The sequence below is a fragment of the Molothrus ater genome, chromosome 4 (assembly GCF_012460135.2).
Source record: "Molothrus ater isolate BHLD 08-10-18 breed brown headed cowbird chromosome 4, BPBGC_Mater_1.1, whole genome shotgun sequence".
NCBI classification, from domain to species: domain Eukaryota; kingdom Metazoa; phylum Chordata; class Aves; order Passeriformes; family Icteridae; genus Molothrus; species Molothrus ater.
In genome coordinates this window covers 23,603,366-23,621,353 of record NC_050481.2, presented here as the reverse complement: position 1 = coordinate 23,621,353, position 17,988 = coordinate 23,603,366, and the positions used below count along the sequence as shown (strand labels likewise).

The 17,988-nt window shown below is 44.4% G+C and overlaps 1 protein-coding gene across 9 annotated transcripts in view; it reads left to right on the top strand.

Annotated features, from left to right (window-relative positions):
- EPHA5 (EPH receptor A5) overlaps positions 1-17,988 on the top strand; it is a 193,214-nt gene that overhangs the window by 105,660 nt on the left and 69,566 nt on the right. For 6 of the 9 annotated variants that reach the window (XM_036382380.2, XM_036382376.2, XM_036382381.2 and 3 more), the window contains exons 4-5: positions 393-548; positions 6,205-6,540. The exons of 1 other annotated variant lie outside the window; for it this stretch is intronic. In XM_036382380.2, coding sequence (XP_036238273.1) covers positions 393-548; positions 6,205-6,540 — 492 coding nt within the window. The remainder of the gene's footprint in view (positions 1-392; positions 549-6,204; positions 6,541-17,988) is intronic. 2 more of the 9 variants (XM_036382382.2, XM_036382383.1) reach the window with 1 other exon arrangement.

Here is a 17,988-nt window from a genome sequence, read left to right as displayed (position 1 = left end):
TGATTTCTGAGTGTAGAACACCTTAAACAAAAAACCATGAAATGTATTTTACCTGTTTTGCTAAGACTGAAGGAAAAAAAAAATCACAGTAATGTTTTCTAAAGCAGAGCCCAGATGATGTTACCTCTAATGCATTCAACAAGGAAAATAAAGATCCAGCAATGGCAGATGCTAGGGGAAAGAAATAATCAACAAATTCACATTCTCTTTTCATGCAGATATTTAAGTATGCACTATCTGCTAGTGGCATAGACTGTTTTAAAATATGCAAACTAAATAGCTTGTGAGTATTTGTCTGTTTTATAGCTGAAGATATGGGGTTTTTTTTAAAGGAAATGTGAAGAGACTGATTTTATGATGGGAGAGCTTAGCCTGTGGTTCTTCTTTTACAGTATGCAGACCTGGGTTCTTCAAAGCTTCACCCCACAGTCCATCCTGCAGCAAATGTCCCCCTCACAGCTACACACTTGATGAAGCATCCACATCTTGCCTGTGTGAAGAACACTATTTTAGGAAGGAATCAGACCCACCTACAATGGCCTGTACAAGTAAGCATGTGCTTATAGGGTTGTTTTTAATCCTTTCAAGCTGTTCCTGTACTGTGACTAGACATTATGATACTAACTGATGTGCTTTTTCAGGCTCTGCACTGGAGTCTGAGCTAGTCTTGACACACTTGTAATGTCACTGTCATTGTCCACCGTACTTCGGGTTACACGAGAAGAGGCTTCTCAGTGCTTTTTGCTTTGAAAGCTGCCATCCAAGCCAGGAAGAGTTTTTGTAATGAGCAAATGCTCTGTCTGCTCCCTGCACTGCTGGGTGGGCTCAGCCATTAGCATGGCACCAGCCATCCCTGTTGGTGTGTGCTTGGGTGCCAGCATGGGACACATGTGCGGAATTAACTGCAGGGTAGTCCCTGCCAGCAGCGGGCATGGATGGAATCTCCATGGCCCTGCTTGGTGTCATCCCGTAGCTCATTTTCACTAAACAAGCTGGGAGAGCCCTGTCTTTCCAATCTGCCTGGAGATGGCCATCCTTCTCAAAACTCTGTGAGGGAAACTGCTTCTGCAAAATGTAGAACTTATCCCCTGGGTGTAGGGGCGTGGGCAGTGTAACAGGCACGCTGGGCTACTGGGACTCCAGAGTGGAGCTGGTGTAATCAGAATCACTAATTTTACCCTTCTCCTGCCATCCATGAGCTGTTCTGTCAGCTGTACCTTGAAAGTCCCTTGTTCAGTTTATGTTTCAGATACTTAAGGCCACAATTTCCATGCCCCCACCTAGTCCTGCTGAGTATAGCACAGATCTGAGCTGGGACTGATGCTCCAAATGTAACTTTTGTGGTGCAGAAGTGATTGAAAATTTCTGAAATGGAGTTGAACTACTGATGCAGGAGCAGTTGGGCCTTCCAAGAAACTTAAGCAATGGAGGAAAAAGTAGATTTATGACTCCATACATACTCAGAGCCACTGGACAATGGTGCAGTGGTGACTTCCATACTGTAGGGAAGTACTTTGCATCATGTAGAGATGGTAGTGGCTTTTGTGCCTTTCCCAGTAAATACAGATGTCCTTCCTATCTTTCCACTTCAAAAAGAGAAAGAAAAAGTCTGTTCCTGTTGGAGACACGCTCTCTCAAAGGAAACTGCCCTTGGCAGCTCTCTGCTTGCCTGCAGGAGGCACTTGGAGCAGAATTGGGCCCCTTGAACTCTGCCTTTGATTTTCACCAGGCAAAGGAGCATGGCTGTTGGAAGCTGTGCTGCAGGGAAGGAGAAGGCAGCCTTAGGCAGCATTGGAGTCACTGGTGCTGTCAGATCAAAGAGGTCGGGGGTTGAGTCATGCAAGCACTTCCCAGTTTATTAAATAGGTGTGCCAGAGTTTTTTGGAGGCATGGCCAGGGTGGGTTATAGTATGAAAAATCTGATAGCAGCATTTCTTGATGTTCATTTTACCCCTTGGCCTGACTTTAAAAAACTCAGATAAATGTGGTCCAGCATGGTATTGGGAAACACACTGAGCTCTGGAACACTCATAAAATAGACAGAGCCAAAGCCAGCAACTGAGAGAGAGTTATGCCAGACTCTGGTGTCTGCTGTGCCTCCTGCCCACTGTCAGTGGTGCTGCTCTTTGCCCTTCCCAGAATGGAAAGGTGCACATGCAGTCTGTCCTGCTGGTGCTTTAGCCAGGGAAGGAGCTGCCATCCCAGAGGAGGATGTTTATGCATGCCTGTGGCCTGAGTAGCATCAGCAGGGTTTGGAGAGGCACAAGCAAGTGAGGTGAAAAACTCCTGTTAAAAAAAAGTTCAAGAGCCTATCTCTCCCAGGTTTCTAGTGCAGTTCAAACCCTCTAGGTGAAGGCTGTAATTTCCAACGTACAACTGCCATGGGATTTTCTTTTTATGTTTGGTTGGGGATTTTGTGCTTGTTTATTGGTGGTCACTGAGTTTGTTGGCTTTTACTGGTTCGTAAAACAGTAAAACGGTGGTTTTCTTTCAGTGTGGGTTTTACTTTTGTTTTGAGAGTTTACTGTAAGCTAGTGTAAAGCCCAGACGTGGTGCCTGAAGCTGTGTTAGGATATGGCTTGGCAGGGTAAAGAGTCCTTCTGGGGCAGATGAGAAGTTTAATACCCATCAAGGTGCAACTCAGCTTCTGCTTCCCACTGCAAACCCCAGAGCCACAGCTGAGGACATTGCAGCACCTCTGCTGGCATTCACACCTACCTCCCCAAAAGCAGGGTGGAATATCTGAGCCTTCTCCATGTGCTTCTGTCACCCTCACCCTCCCCATGCATCTTTTCTTAGGATTTTGTCCTAATACTGCTCTCTTTTTGCTGAAGGTGATGAGGAGGGCTCCATGTGCTGTGCCAGCTCAGCAGCAGGGGTAGAAGATTTTGGCAGGGGCAGTAAAGAGTAGGTAGCAACACTGGTGTTCTAAACCAGTCCAGTTATTTCTGCAAGGCAACTGCTCATCGTGAGCTAAAACAAAAGTGAGAGAGACTTGATTCATGACTGGTAGGAAAATATTGCAAGGGTTTTTTTTTTTAACATTTTTATTATTTATTGCCACAGAAGTTAATAATATTCATAGGATTCCTTCAACAAGAAATGCAGTTAATTTTAGAGAATACATCAATGTTTGTTTTCACGTCTACACCTGCAAAGTTGCCACTCAGTATAGCTGTAAAATCACATTTTCCTAATTTAAAGTGAGAGTTTTTCAGTTCCAAGCTGCATGAGTCTCCCCACCACCACCACCAGCAGCATCACTAAAGAAAACTAGCTGCTGTATCACTGTCACTTGCTCAGTTAAGTACAGAGAGAGGGAGGAATATATTTTTGTTCAATTTTTCCAATTTCTTAAGTATGTCTTATAAGTAATGATTGGTAATTTTGAAACTGATTGTGCTGTGATGCAGTCTGAAATAATTAGTGCTCTCAGACAAAAAAGAAAAAAATTTGTTCCTGATGGATATTTGAGAATTCTTTTAATATTATTATGCATCTTCCAGTAAGTAATTGCATTTTGTTTCTTCTTAACTAAGTAATCCTAGCTTCACTTCCTTGCACAACATCTCTTTAAAAGCAAAACAGTTCCACCCTTTTCTCCTCATGTCTCTTACAAGTAGCTTTATTGTTTCTCAGTGCATGTTGGGGAAATATTTGTAGTATTAAGACACATGGGAAAAATCGTAGACTTTATTGTATTTACTGTAATAGTCTACTTGCAAAAACTTTACAGTTAACTTTGAGTGTTTACATACATATATTTCTATCTTCAGAGTAATTTCTCTCTTACGTTATATTTTTAAAATATGTGCATCAGTAAACAACAGGTTTGCTGTCCATCAAGAAAATACTTTTGTTTTAAAATATTTTTGTTTTCAGAAAGCGTTTGCCTCTTGTCAGAAAACTGTGGTGCAAAAGGAGTGAATCTAAGGGTATAAAGTAGCAAATTTTAAAATTACATTGATCTTTTTTAAACTGAGTAGACTAATATCTGTGCCCTTGAAAACAGGAGTTTGGAAATTAAACCACCTTAGCAGATCTAGGCCCCCCCTATTCTGAAGGTAAAAACACCTTTTTGTTCTCCCAGCTGGGGTTTAGCCAAGTTTTATTCAGGTACAGCTTCAGGATTCTACTAAAGACCTTTCTCTGAGGCCCTGGGAGAACACTAATTTTATAGGTTACAAAAGCCAGTTTTAAAGCATTTCCACTGAAGCTGATGTTTTTAAGCCCTCAAGAAGAGTAGCTGACTTTTCTGTACAAAGCAAGTAAAAACCTCTGGTGACTTTACAAAAGTAATAATTTATCCCCTGTTAAAGACACATTGTCCAGTAAGTGTTTCTTGTGCCTGAGTTCTCTATTTTTTCCTAGAGTACTGGCATCAGCAAAAGGGCATTCATCCAGTGGAAGAAAAAATAGGGCAATTTAACCAGTAAAAAACATACAAAAAAATCCTCAAGTACAGCACATATAACTCCATACAGCTCCAGTGATGAATTCAGTGGTTTCCATTATATCAGTACAAGTATGATGCTGCAGAAAATAGTCCTGTCTTGGGCTCTATGTTGGTGTTGTTAGCTCAATAGTGCTGCATCCCTGGGGTGCAGCTTGGGAGTGGATTGCTCCCTATTTGTAGGGATCTGAAGGGATCACAAAACAAAACAAAGATGATCTGGCATTTCCTAAGCCAACTTAGCTTTTTTCTTCACTGCTTTTCCTCTGAAAAACAAAAGAAAAAAAATACATCAGGATTATTTATTTCCTCTGGCAGCGAGTTTCTCATTGAATCAGAACAGCTTGAGTCGAAATCATTACAGTATTTCAGTTTATCAGTGTTACAAATTTTATAGACTCAGAGAGGGAAATAGAAAAAGGAAATGGAGGAGAATGCTTCTGGTTTATAAGGTGATTTCATTTTTGCAACACTGCCTGTTTTAAATAACGAATTGAGTTTAGTTATCACAACAAAATGAGAAGATGACAGCCTAAGTCAGCCTGTTAGGATTCATATGGATGTCTAGCTAGTGAAGCTACTCATTGGACCCTTTTCAAGGAGCTGCTCATGGGTTTTGACAACTTCATTCAAACTGTAGAGGAGGGTGCTGTGTTGCCTTCCCTTGCAAAAATCCCATCCCTTGCTGTATAGTTACTGGTGGTCTGTGACTAAAATCCATCCTGGCTTGCTTTGATAAATTTCCTCTTTCTTCCTCATTCATTAGCATTCCTTGAGTACTTAACATGAGGATATCTTGCATGAGACTCCTGCTTGTCCTTTCACATTGTCTTCAGGGTGTATCTGCAGCTTGCCCTTCATTGCAACACAAGCCTGTTCAAAACAAAAACCTTCTGCGAGGAAGCAAGTCTTGAAGGTGCCTCCAGGTGGGCTTTGCTTGCCCAGCTGTGGCCTTTCCCACCAGGATGAGGAGAAGCAGCCCACTTTGTGCAGGTGCTCTGGTACCTCTGCAGCAGCTGCTCTTCCTTGGATAGCCTTGCCAAGTGCCATGCTGGCAGCCTGAGCAGGGAGGCTTGGCAAAGTAAGCAAATGTGGCGTGGGTAACCAGCCTGGCAGGACCAGGAGGGTTGCCATGGAGTGGCTGGACACAGCCGTGCTTCCAGTGGCCCGTGTAGATCACCATCTGCTTTGGGCTACATCAGGCGTCTCGCTTAAGTGTGATTTGGATAGCTAAGCTTTGGTTTCACTGCTGCCAAATGGCTGATGGGAAGAGGCGGCTGCATACAGAGGAAAGATTTGGCATCTGAGTTGAGTACCTGGGTGGTGGGAAAACTCCAGTGTGTGTCTTTTTTTAAGGACCTAGGGGTTAGTGGTAAAGGGGCAGCGGGGTAAGGAGGAGGAATCTTGCCCCTGGTGAAGCCAACAGGAACTTGGACAGGGCAAAGACTTGCTAATCCCTTTGCAGGAAGAGCAAGGAGAGCACCGGAGACAATGCCCCAAGGTGCAGTGCTCCTCCTCTTGGGTTTCAGCCAGCCCTGTGTCCTGTCCTCCCACTCAGGTGACTGCATCCCAACACAGATCTCTTGAGCAAGGTGCTCAAAACAAATCCCTGTTTTCCCAGTTCTTCAGGTGTTGTTGCAAATGGTCCCCATGAGCAAGGGGGACATCTCTCTTCAGCCTAGAGAGTAGTAGCTAGCAGGATGACTGATGATACTGTTTTTACCATGTGTTTTTCTCACTTTGCAAACCAGGACCCCCCTCTGCTCCTCGGAGTGCCATCTCAAATGTTAACGAGACTAGTGTCTTTCTGGAATGGATTCCCCCTGCTGATACTGGTGGAAGGAAAGATGTGTCTTATTATATTGCATGCAAGAAGTGCAGCTCACACTCGGGTATGTGTGAGGCGTGTGGCGGTCATGTCAGGTACCTCCCCCAGCAAACCGGCCTGAAAAACACCTCTGTCATGATGGTGGATCTGCTTGCTCATACAAACTATACCTTTGAAATTGAGGCAGTGAACGGAGTGTCCGACCAGAACCCCGGAGCCCGGCAGTTTGTGTCTGTAAATGTAACCACAAACCAGGCAGGTAAGTGGATCTTCAACCTGGGGGAATGTCTGGGGTGGGAGCCTGAGCCAGTCAGACCCAGTGCAGACCTCCCTTTGGAATGGGTGGAAGTCTCCAGGATGGAGGGCTGGACTATGGCCTCTTCAAATATGGGGGGTGGGAGGTGGGCAGTGCTTGTCTCATAGGTTATAATTACTGCAGTCTTCAGTATGTTTCCTTTAAGCAGGACACTGACACATTTTTAGGATTTGTGACTTTTCCTTTTACATTAGGCTATTTGGAGGTACCTCCACTTCTTCACAGGTTGGTGTATCCATCCACTAAACCAGGAAAAAAAGGCTGTCTTTCCTGCTGGGAAAGGGAAATTTCTAAGAGTCCATTTTGATTAAAAATGCCTAAAACATCTAAACTTTACAAACAATTACCCTAAGAAAGTTGGTTTTAGTGACTTCAGGAAATTTAATCCCTCTTCTACACTGTGATGCTAAAGTGACTGGGTTCAGGCTGATGAGGTATGATATGTTGTCACTGCTTCCCTGACAGAGTAGGGCTAGGATTTCAATCATACTGTGTTATTCTTGGTTTTGCACTGTACAGACAGAGATCATGTCGACTGGTTTATTCCTTTGTCCAGGGCTCTGATCTGTCTGCCCTTCCTTTGCCCAGAAGTTGAAATGACTTGTCACTTTGGACACAGGCATGGAGTTGCCATTGTCCCCTGTCACTTGGAGGTATGATGGGAGGCAAGAACATTATTACTTCTCCTTCTGTGTGCATCAACGCACCAGACATCACACAACTTCTATAAAGCTCTGGAGACTGACCTATCCTTCTCTGGTCCCTCATGCTCTGTGTTTTAGGGTCTCTTCCTTTTCCTATCTGGCTTACTTCCTGCCATTTAATTTAGTGGCTTTTATCCACCATGAAGCCCTTCCAGGACTGTTAACAGGTGGCGTTTGAGACTGTGAGGACTGTGCTGACAGATCACTCGAGCCACCCCCTGCCTTCTCCAGACAAGGTTCAGCCAGGAAACCTGGTGGGCAATTCAGTGTGACAGCTGGATGCAGATTGGCAGATCCTCACTGTGGAACAGAAAAACACTAGCTGGAGCAGGGCTGCATCTCATTCCTGCTACCCAGGTGTACGTGCACAGGCTTGGCAGCCAGCAGCAAGGAAGTGCAGATACCTGTCCTGGTAATTAAACTGGATTGTTGAAGTGTTGGACAGATCATTCATATGTTTCTTGAGGAGAGGAAATAAAGGCATGCTGGGAGTGCTACTGATAGATGTGGCATGGAATCTGCTGGAGGAATATTAGAGGACAGCAGTATGACACCCATTAAAGGCACCTGTTTAGTGCAGATCAGTGGGTGTCACGGTCCTAATGCTGTTTACTGTTTTCCTGTTGTGAAGGCTGCTGCCAGTAACTCTGCTGTTGGAAGAAGTGTATTTTCCTGTTATTGGGTTTGCATTGGTCCTTCATTGCTGCCACTGGATTTTCCCTGATGTGTGGCGTTAAATCCACATAAATCTCAGTAAATGTAGCTGTGCATGAGGAGATGATACCTCTCTGATCAGTGAGGAAAAGGTACTGGTTTGTGACTTATGTCCCAAACTCTCCATAGATAGCTGCAGCAGAATTTATCCATGTAGCTGCATCTCTGTGCATCAGGCCAAGAAAAACCCCCTTGCACAGTTATCACCTGCAGCTTTGTATTGGAAGGTCTCTTAGAGGAAATGGGAAACCTGTGACAAATATGTCCCGTGCTAAGGACAAGTAGGTAAGTGTAGCTTCTGGTTAAGTCTCCCTGTTTATCTTAGTGGAGCCACAATCACAGGAGGTATTAGTGGATCAAGCCTTGGGTGTTTGATACACTGTGGGATGTTGAAATTGCACCTGTGTGCTCTCATGGTTGATTCAACAGGAGGTTCAACCAAACTGCAGTGTAAAGAACGCAGTGGTGACTGTGTTTCCTTGTCTCTCTGGCTGGTCCCAACATGCATTTGTGAGGTGAGCCAGGCCTGTCTGCTGGAGCTGTAGCATCAAATGGGCTTCCCAGTGATGTGCTCTTTCAGCACTCCCCTGGGCCATCATCGGTGTGCCCATGCCAGAAATAAAGCAGATGGAAAGAGGGACTTTGCAAACCTGACTGACTGCCAAGCATAGAAAGTGAGAATCTGTTTTTTTAAGGTGCCGCCAAAAAATGTCCTTTGAGGCAAGTAATGGAGTGCTCCATGCCCAGTGATTCTGGATATAAAGACTGACTTCAACAGTCAAGTAAGAGTAGGCAGGGCACATCTGGCTTCAGGGAGTCTCAGGCCACCTACCTTCCCCCTGGAATTATCTGTAAGAGGTGCAGCTCTTGTGTCTCATCTTTTCCCTTGCACAGGTTTTCTGATGGTGATTATATTTTCACAGAGGCTGGTTAATGAAGTTGAATCAGTGACTCAAGGCCAACTGCAGCAGTAGAAATCCTGCTACAAGATCTGTTGGCTGCAGGAAATTGAAAAATTGCATGCCATGGGATAGGTCTGGCTGCTGGAGTCCTGCTGGCACATATTCAGTAACCCAGCACTGCATAGAAATGCCAGGGTCTGTTTTGTTGGTTTGGCTTTTGTCCATCCCATGAAGACCATGCTCATTTCAGAACTGTAAAGAATGTGCAAGCAGTGAGTCTTCATGTGCACCACCTCTTCTGGTTATGGCAGCTTTTGGCAGCAGAAGCTACCTCTGGTTAGACTCTCAAAGGGATTCCTTCCTGAAAAAAAAAAAAAAAAAAGGTGGTTCTCTCCAAAATAGTTTGTCCCCCTTCCTCTCTCCTCTATTTAAATAATGAGTAAAAGAATCGGTGCTTGCAATCCATCTGGCATTTTCAGACTGATTTAATTTTACTCCAAACTTTTGAACTCAAGTTTGGAAATAGAGGGAGGGAACAGTAAACTTTTGTGCACAAGAAGAGGCTGACTGCTAATCTCCACTGGTGACCCCAGCATTCTTCTGTTCCCCCAGTCCTTGGAGACCTGGCAGTACTTGAGATGGAGCTGATCCATGCAGGACTAATTTTCCTGTAACCCTCTGTTGTTTCTGTGGGATTTTGCTGGTATTTTCTGCTGGAAAACAAGTGTCTAGGAAGGATGAGCAATGCCACAAGCCGTGAGAGATAGAAATTGTGCTGGCCTCCGTTGTCGCTACCCTAAAGGTGCAGCAGGCAGACAGAGGACCTTCTTCCCTTTGTAGGGACAGGAGTTGACCCAAGCATGCTTTTCCCCTATGGCACTGCTGCAAAATATGTGTCCAAGGGATTTACCAGCACAGGTGGCAGGGAGCCATCTGTAATGCAGTCTCACAGTGTGTTAAGAAGTGTGCCTCATGCATGTGGGCTGGAGCACAGTGAATAATTCATAAGTGCCAATGACAGCATCAAGTTAGCCATCCTTCCCTTGCTCGTGGTTTTGCTCAAGTTTTCATATTTTTGGAACTTCCACCTATTTAAATGGTTCCCAGAGAGCAGTCTGTGTGTACTGTTAATACTGAAGTTTGCTTTTCAAGTGACAACTGCATGACTTTTTTTTTTTTCTCAGCGCTTTCACCAGGCTGGATGATTAAGGTATGCTGTCGCTCTGGACAGAGATGTGCATCTCCCTTGAGGTCTCTCACCTTATCTGCCCTGTGTACAGCAAGCACCCACCATGACGTCCTGGTCAGAGGCGTGTCTCCTAATGGGTCCATAGGGAGCAAGCAGTTTTGATTCATGGTTGCCTGCTCACCCATTGTATCATTGCAGGAGCACACTGGAAAGATGCAATGTTTAAAACCTTTCTAGGCTTAAAACCTGCCAGGAGTATTCACTTTAAGCCAGCCAAAACAGCCAAGCAATTTTCTTTGCTTTTGATGTCAGCAAGTCCCATGCTGGGAATGGCTTCAGGCACAGAACTGGCCTGGAGGTGGGGGGTATGAGAGTGGGGCAGTTCCCCTGCCGGCATCCCAGATGCCACAGACTCCTTTGCACTTAAAGACCTTCTCTGTGTGTGTTTTTAGATAAACCCCCTGCCTGTTTTCTGTTTGAAAAGTTAGAAGCCACTGTTCAAACCCCTTCTGTGACCTGTATGATATTTTTGCCCTCCTTCTGGGCATAGAGGAGAAGAAAGGTACAGATGTGCCTGCTAACAGAGGAGGAGTTAATATGTCTAATGCCTCAAGAAGTCTGCATGTCTGAGGCCAAACCAGAGATCGAAGTTGCATCCTGTGGAGCAGCAGTGCTTTTTAAGCAAAGGTGTTGGAGGACAGAACCTGGCAACCTGTAATGCTGTCTGGGAGGAATGGCTACGGATTTCCTACTTGACTAAAAATCACTAGCTGCTTGGAGCAGCTAGAAGGCTCTTGGAGTGGGGAAGTGTGCTGAAAACAACGGTCCTTCCTTTAATTGCACAGGCTGGGATGCTGCAGTGGAGGGGAGCAAGGGAGAAGGTGTTTTCCATAGCAGTCAGGAGAGGTACATTCTTTGAAAAGCAGCCAAGGGTGATTTGGAAAGGGAAACCTGCAACATAGAGCTTGCTGCAATCTTACATCAGTATCTGCATGCTCTTGAATTCAAGAGACTGCAGCCCTGCACAGTCTGGAAAGAAGACATCAGAAAATGAGGCAAGAGATGGGAACCACATTTCCAGAAATTGCCTTTGGGAACTGATGGGTTTAAGTCCTGTAACATTCAGGGTCTGATTCTTCCAACTTTGAAGTCTTCACAGGTTTGTTTGGTTTGGCGTGGAGAAGGGAGCAGTTTACTTATTTTCTTCAGGAATAGCAGAAAATTTCCAAGGGGATGCTGCAGTAGAGGCATCATGTTCCATCATCTCACACAAGAAGCAAGACTGGTCTTGCAGTTCTACTTTTCAACCAGAACTGCTAGCCCAGGGTCTGCAAAAGCTTAAGCAGATGCTTGCTTCTGAAAAACTGCCTTTCCACAGCCAGCATGTTAGGCAGGGCTTGCCTTTAAACATCCATTGTAACCATACTTGATCCACTGGGCTGCTCCACCTTCCCAGCAGTGGTCACTAGTGGATACCACAGAAGGGCTAAGAGCAGGATGCACACACATCCCAGGGCTTCCTTAGAGCTTTCTCCAACCTCCAGGGAACACTTCTTTGTGCTTTATAGCCGTTAATGGATTTTTCTTGCATGAATTTGTCTAATTATTTTAGGGACTCTGAGAAAATTCTAACGGCTGCAGGCAATCCTTTATGAATTTGGTATGCCTGGTAGTTTAAACTCTGCTTTAGGTTCACACTGGCCAGAGAGGAGCTATTAGTGGCATAAATAGAGGTTTTAAGGTTTGCAATTGCCCATCTCTATGGAAGCATTGCATTTAGAGATGCAGCACTGGCTTCCAGCGTGTTAACCCAGGTATTGCAGCATTTAACCTAGAACAATGTTATCTTAAAAGCAAAGAATGTCTTCCATACCAGGATGGGTGAATACGGGGCTGTTTTAATATGTGCAGGTAAGCTGTACTGCCTCAGAGACCATAGTCTCTATTTAAAGCTGAGTGCACCCTGCACTGCCCCTTGCAGCAGGATGTTTCTGCTGGCTGTGAACACCCTTCATGTTCAGGAAGATGTGAAAATTAGTGTTGATCTGCCAGTGAAGGTTCAGCCAGAAAGAGAATAATTTCATTTGTCAAGTTCCATGCATATGCTGGTAATCAGCTTCAAGAAGTATTTTGGTATATTTTTGAAGCACAATCTCATGCAATCGCAGCTTGTGAAAAGCAAACACACTGGCAAAGTAAAACCTGAAAGCTGGTGCTGTACAAAAGGTTGGTTGTTTCAATTTTTTGTTGTTGTTGTTGTTTTTTGGTGATGGCTGCATTTATACTGAATGCAAAATCTTCATCCAGCGTCCTTTTCTGGAGTCATGAGTTCACCCCAGCCCAGATGGCTGGATGTCTGCTACCAAATGAATTATGGAGCAGATTAATATTTTACTCTTTTATTTACAACTCCCCTATTGGTAATTGCTGCTTTTTCATGGTTGTTATAAGTCTTTTTGTTATACTTCACATATTAGAAATACATGCTTGAATACTGAGACAAGTCTTTGGAATATGAAAAAAAAATCCCCAAATTACAATATGACTTTTAGTTAGAGGTCATTTTTTTTCTGGAAGTATGTGAGACAACCCTGTGGTTGATATATAAGGACAATAAAAGATGAAATAAAAATAATTTTCCTGCATCTCCAGACAGACCTTTCAATTTTGACATGAAATTAAAACATCTTACTTATAGATGAAAATAAAAATAGTAAGAAATAGTTGTCTCTATCTACCCTCCCCCTGAAAAAGAGAAAAAGAAGGATGCTGAAGATCTCATTATGAGATTCAGCTCATGACAACCATTGTGTATTGTGCAGAAGGGTGCAGGTTTTACCATCTCCCAGTGGCAGTGAGACAAAACATCTTTATGGTGAAGCAATTACTCTTCTTCAAAGTGTGCTACTTGTGAGGCATGAGGTACAAAAAGCAAATCCTGGGTTATACCTGGGGAAAATGAATCCATGGCCTGCACCCACATGGTGGCATGCGGATGGGTGTGAGGGAGAGAGAGCTGCCCAAATACTTGGCTTGAGATGCTGCGGCCAGCCAGGATTGGCACTGCTCTGTAACATCCCTGAGCCACCAGAATCCCCAGCAGCAGCATCACCTCAGGCTTGGGGTAAAGTAGCAGATATTGGGCAATCTTGGGCAATCTGAGACCAGGTTTTTAGAGGCGTATGAGTAGCAAATACTAACTTTTTTCCAAAAAGCATACAGCAGGCCATGCTGCAATCACGTGTAGTAAGAACTTCACAAGGTCAGAGCTTTAAGAAACTTGTGTTTTTGCAGGGCATTACTCATGTTACATTACAAGAGTGATAGAGCTGGTTTAAAATCTTATTTCCCATTTTACTGGCATATTTTTAAAGCATTGCCAAGTAATCTTATACTAATCTAATTCTAATCCCCTTAAAACACATTCTTCTTGGCCAGGGAGTTTTCTTTGTATTGTACTGAGCACAGTACCTGGCAGAGACCAAAAGCAAAGCATCTGAAATGGTTCCACTGACCAGATGACATCAATTTATAGATTGTTTTTTTCCCCCATGAACGTTGCTTTTGAATTTCTCTGCTGATATAGTCCCATTCAGCTCTTTAATCTCAGTCTGCAAGCTGGTAATTCCATTGTCTCCTATGTTATTTCTCTGATTTTAGCATTAAAAGTAGTTTTACATTTTTAACAGTCTGCATAAATGATACTGTGGAGAGTACTCTTAAGACATCAGGATTCCAAAATAGCCAAAAAAAGAATGTAAAAATACTTTCAGTGCTGTTAGAGAAATACACTTGCAGGCATTTAATAACACAACCCACTTGTTCTCTGTCTGCAGTAGCAAACCAAGTAAGCTCTTTATGGTAATCTCCCTCAAACATTAAATATAACAGTGGAGGAAACAGGAGTTTGGACATTTGTGTTTCAGTAGTTGTGCATTGAAGAGCTGTGCTATAGAAACACTGCTCAGGGTATGGCAGCTTCACAGAGCATTTCTCCTCTCCCATGCACCCATCATGCTAATCAAATGAATTTGTAAGAGTGTGAAGGTGTAAGTACATACATGGCAGCGTGGGTGCCATGGTTCATTTGAGGTTGCCATGGTTTGGTTGAGCTTTTAGGGCATGGGTTGGACTCAATGATCTTGAAGGTCTATTCCAACCTAGTGGTTCTGTGATTCTGTGCATTTGTGTGTGTATGAATATGCAGGACGCATGCTGGACAGAACACAGAGATTACCCACCCTTGTGGGTATCTGTGAGAGCTTGGTAAAGCTCAGACACTCTAAGTGCTTTTCACTCTTCGTGTCCTTGTGCCAAATTGCTGCCTAACTGGGCCCACATTTGAAGAGGGTGGTTCTCTGAACCAGCAGTTCTCTGGTCCCTTCTTCTTTCTGTCTGATTTCTTTTGCCATGAGTATGACCCTTCTTTAGTTAGCAGTTTGTAATATTTATTTGTTCATATGGCCAGATTTTTTTCCCTTGGTTGCTGTTGTGCCTGGTGTCTGCAGCCACACAGCAAGCTGGCTTCTGTATCCCAGGAAGGATTTTGCTGTACCAGAACTGAGCTCCAGCTCTCAATGTGCATGAATTACAGGTTCCCAGTTAGTGTTTATAGTATCAGGCTGAAATGCTTTTTTCCCCTGGATTGCTTCTCATTGGAGAGGTGTTGTTTCAGTGAGGCTTGGAATGTTTTTCCACGTTTTCTGTTGTGGTTGCTATTACAGCATATTTCGACAGCAAATCCCTTGCTCATTCCTTGAAAGATTTCCAAAATGCTACTTCTGACACTTGTATTTCTTGCAAAGGGCTAATGTTATAGAAGTAGTAGGACTGGCTAGTACTTTTTCCCAGATTACTGCCCTTTCTTTTCCCACTGTGGGGACAGGGAGGGGAGAGCTCTATCTGAAGAGCTGAGAGTAGCACTAAGGTGACAGACAACCCAGCAATAAATGATATTTCTTCCACAGCAGCTGGGTCAAAGTTCAGCTGCATGCAAATACTACAAAAAGCTCAAGAGCTGGAAGGTTTTAATTAAAACACACTTCAGATGTGCTCTTTTGCCAGCGTGATGGAATGCTTGCTGCATCTCCTGGTCCTGGAGGAGCAGTCGTGATCAAAAGCAAGTAACTAATGGGATTTCCAGCTAGATCAGTACAATAGAAATCACCAGAAGGGAAGGGTTATTATTTATTTATTTTCCTCTTTTTTCGGGCTTGGCAATTTCTAAGAAAACAAACTCTGATCAAAAGGCCCTGTACGAATCGATGTGGAGCACCCACTGGCTATGGTGGTGCTGGGTGAGGGTTTTTCTGCTGCAGTGCAGGAAACTGGAGTGAACCACTGCTCTTTGTGCAGGGGGGCCAGCCACACTGGACTGATCCTCTGAGTGCTTTGGCAACCCATGGAGAGAGCGCTGGTGTGGGGAAATGGATAGAAAAATTAGCAAATTCTCTTATGCATTTGACAAAATCTGCCCTGTGGGTTTTGGCCAGAGGTGGTGGGTGTGCAGAGTGATACAAGGAGCCCTTTGCATCTGGCCCCTGGGCTCTGCAGAGAGAGAACAATGGCCTCAAAAGTAAATTTGGAGAATTAGGTGGAAAATGCCAGTGGAGGGCACTAGCATTGCTCACTGCCTTCCCAGGAATACACAGCACAATTGCCCTCCGTGCTTGTGCAAATCTTGTGCATCCTACAGGAGGCACAAGGAAGCAAAGTTGAATCAGGTAAAAGCACAAACCTGGGCTTGCCCTCCCTCCTTAGGTTTGCAAGGCTATGGCATTTCTTTGTAGCTTCCTTCCAACTTTCTGCAGTCTGCCTCAATCCAAGGAGAGAAAGTGCTGCTCAGCCAAGTAGATTATTAATTATTCTATTTCCTGAGTTGCCTTCCACACAGTTCAGCATCAGTGTGGCTTATTACAGGAGGGCTGATCTGCACCACACATTATCCTGTCATCTCCAGAGCTCTGCCTTCCCCACAATGGGCTCTTGCTTGGATCATTAAGCCATGAAGCTCCACGGTTCTGCCTTGTTCTCCTGAGGGGTGGCACCAAGAGCATGAAATTGTTTGCTGTCCTTGTTGGAGACTTATGGTCTGAGCCTTTAAACACCTGGCCATGCAAGGACAGTTTCCACAGAGAGGTGCTCTCACCCAGTTCAGTAAACTGGAAGACTATCACTGCAGAAATGACTGGGTTATTTAATTTATTGTACATCCCTCTGTCCCAGATGGAACTCAGCCCCTGCAAGGACATGGAAAGGAGCTGGAGGATGTCTGGGTAAGGATGCACATGAGGGCACAGACCTATCTCCACCTTTTCCAAAACTGCAGACAGCAACTAGCAAAGCTGGGAGTGCATGAAGGACAAAATGCCCAGTGCCTTCCACAGAGGTGCTGCACCAAACCCTTTGCTACATGTTGGCTGAAGCTTCAAGGGGGACTTCTGCCAGAGTCAAATAGCCCTGAAGGCTTTTTAAGTGCTATTTGCAACCCCTGCAGAACATCTCTGTAGATCAAAACAAATCCCCCAAATTAGTCAGTTGAAAATGTTGTTTGTGCTCTAGTAACAGTTGTGCATCTGTTGTGGCCTCGCACTCTTTCTCTGTCTTCTGATATTGGTCAGTGAATGAGAAGTGCTATTTTAAATTCAGTTTGTACAGTGTCCTGTTCTTCATTTAGGGCAAAATGGGGAAATTAAATACATAGTCATTATGCAAATTAATGAAAGTTGGCTCAGCTCTCTTGTACGCAGACCTGATGGATACAGCGTCATTGGAAGGGATACCTAATGTCAGTAAATTGCTAATTCGATGCCTAAAACTTTATGCGTTGCCTTCATCAGGGAGGTTTTTCAGGCATCTGGTTCATTAATGGGGGAACTGGGGCATGGAGGTGTGGTGTGACAGGCTAGAGGACACACACCAGGACTGGGACTCTTCTTGCTGCTCCTTGCCCCTGCTGAACTCGTCCCGTAGGGCTGGAGCCCTAAGATGCATTGGAAATGTTTCCTAACCTGTTTGCCAAACTAACTTAAGAGCAGAAAAAAGAGGCTGGCCAGAGTCCACTGGAGATGGGCTGTTGGGTTTGGGATTGCTTTTTCTGAATGTGGTTTCAGTTTCACTGCAGCACTAGAGATAGAAATGTCAGACAACAGTGTATTTATCCAAAGCATTTAGTGAGCTAAAGTGTGTTGAATAGCTTGGGGAAATGTGTGACAGGGGGCCCCTTTGGTCCCAGTCTTAATTGCTTGCAATAGTGAAAATTTCCTCCTTTCCTATTTTGCACCTTCTGTCAGGAGAGACAATCTTTGATCCAAGTCCAGCTGAGTGCAAGGTGTTACCTTCAATACATCTGCTCGGTGAACTGTGCTTTGTCTTCTAGAAAGGGAGCTGTTAATAATGTGACAGTGTCCATTCCAAGCTGTTACAAATTCCAGTGCCCAGGCAATTAAATGTAACTAAAATCCTGCTCGATTTGATTTGGTATCTAGCAAGAGAGCAATTGCTACCTGTTCAGTAAATACAGTTGAGTTTTATTTGGCCTCTGACAGTAATAGTATTTAGAGTGACTTGGCAGCTGTTCACTGATGAGGGTCCAAAAAAAGCACTTAAAATCAAGTGATAGCAGGAACAAACTGCTAAAGACACTGGCACTGTGTTTATCCACTTGAGCACTTTAGCAGAGATTCAGGGGCTCCTCCCAGTTTCTCTTCCTCTCTTCAACTTTTTAATCTGGATCACGAGCCCATCTGCCAGGGACTGGTGAGGTGGCTGCCTCCCAGCCAGGGGCTGTGTCAGGCTCTGGGGTCACACTGCCCTCTGCTCCCTGGTCCCCATGGCTGAGCCCCAAGCAGGTGCCCAGGGGGCTGTTTTGGAGAATATACAA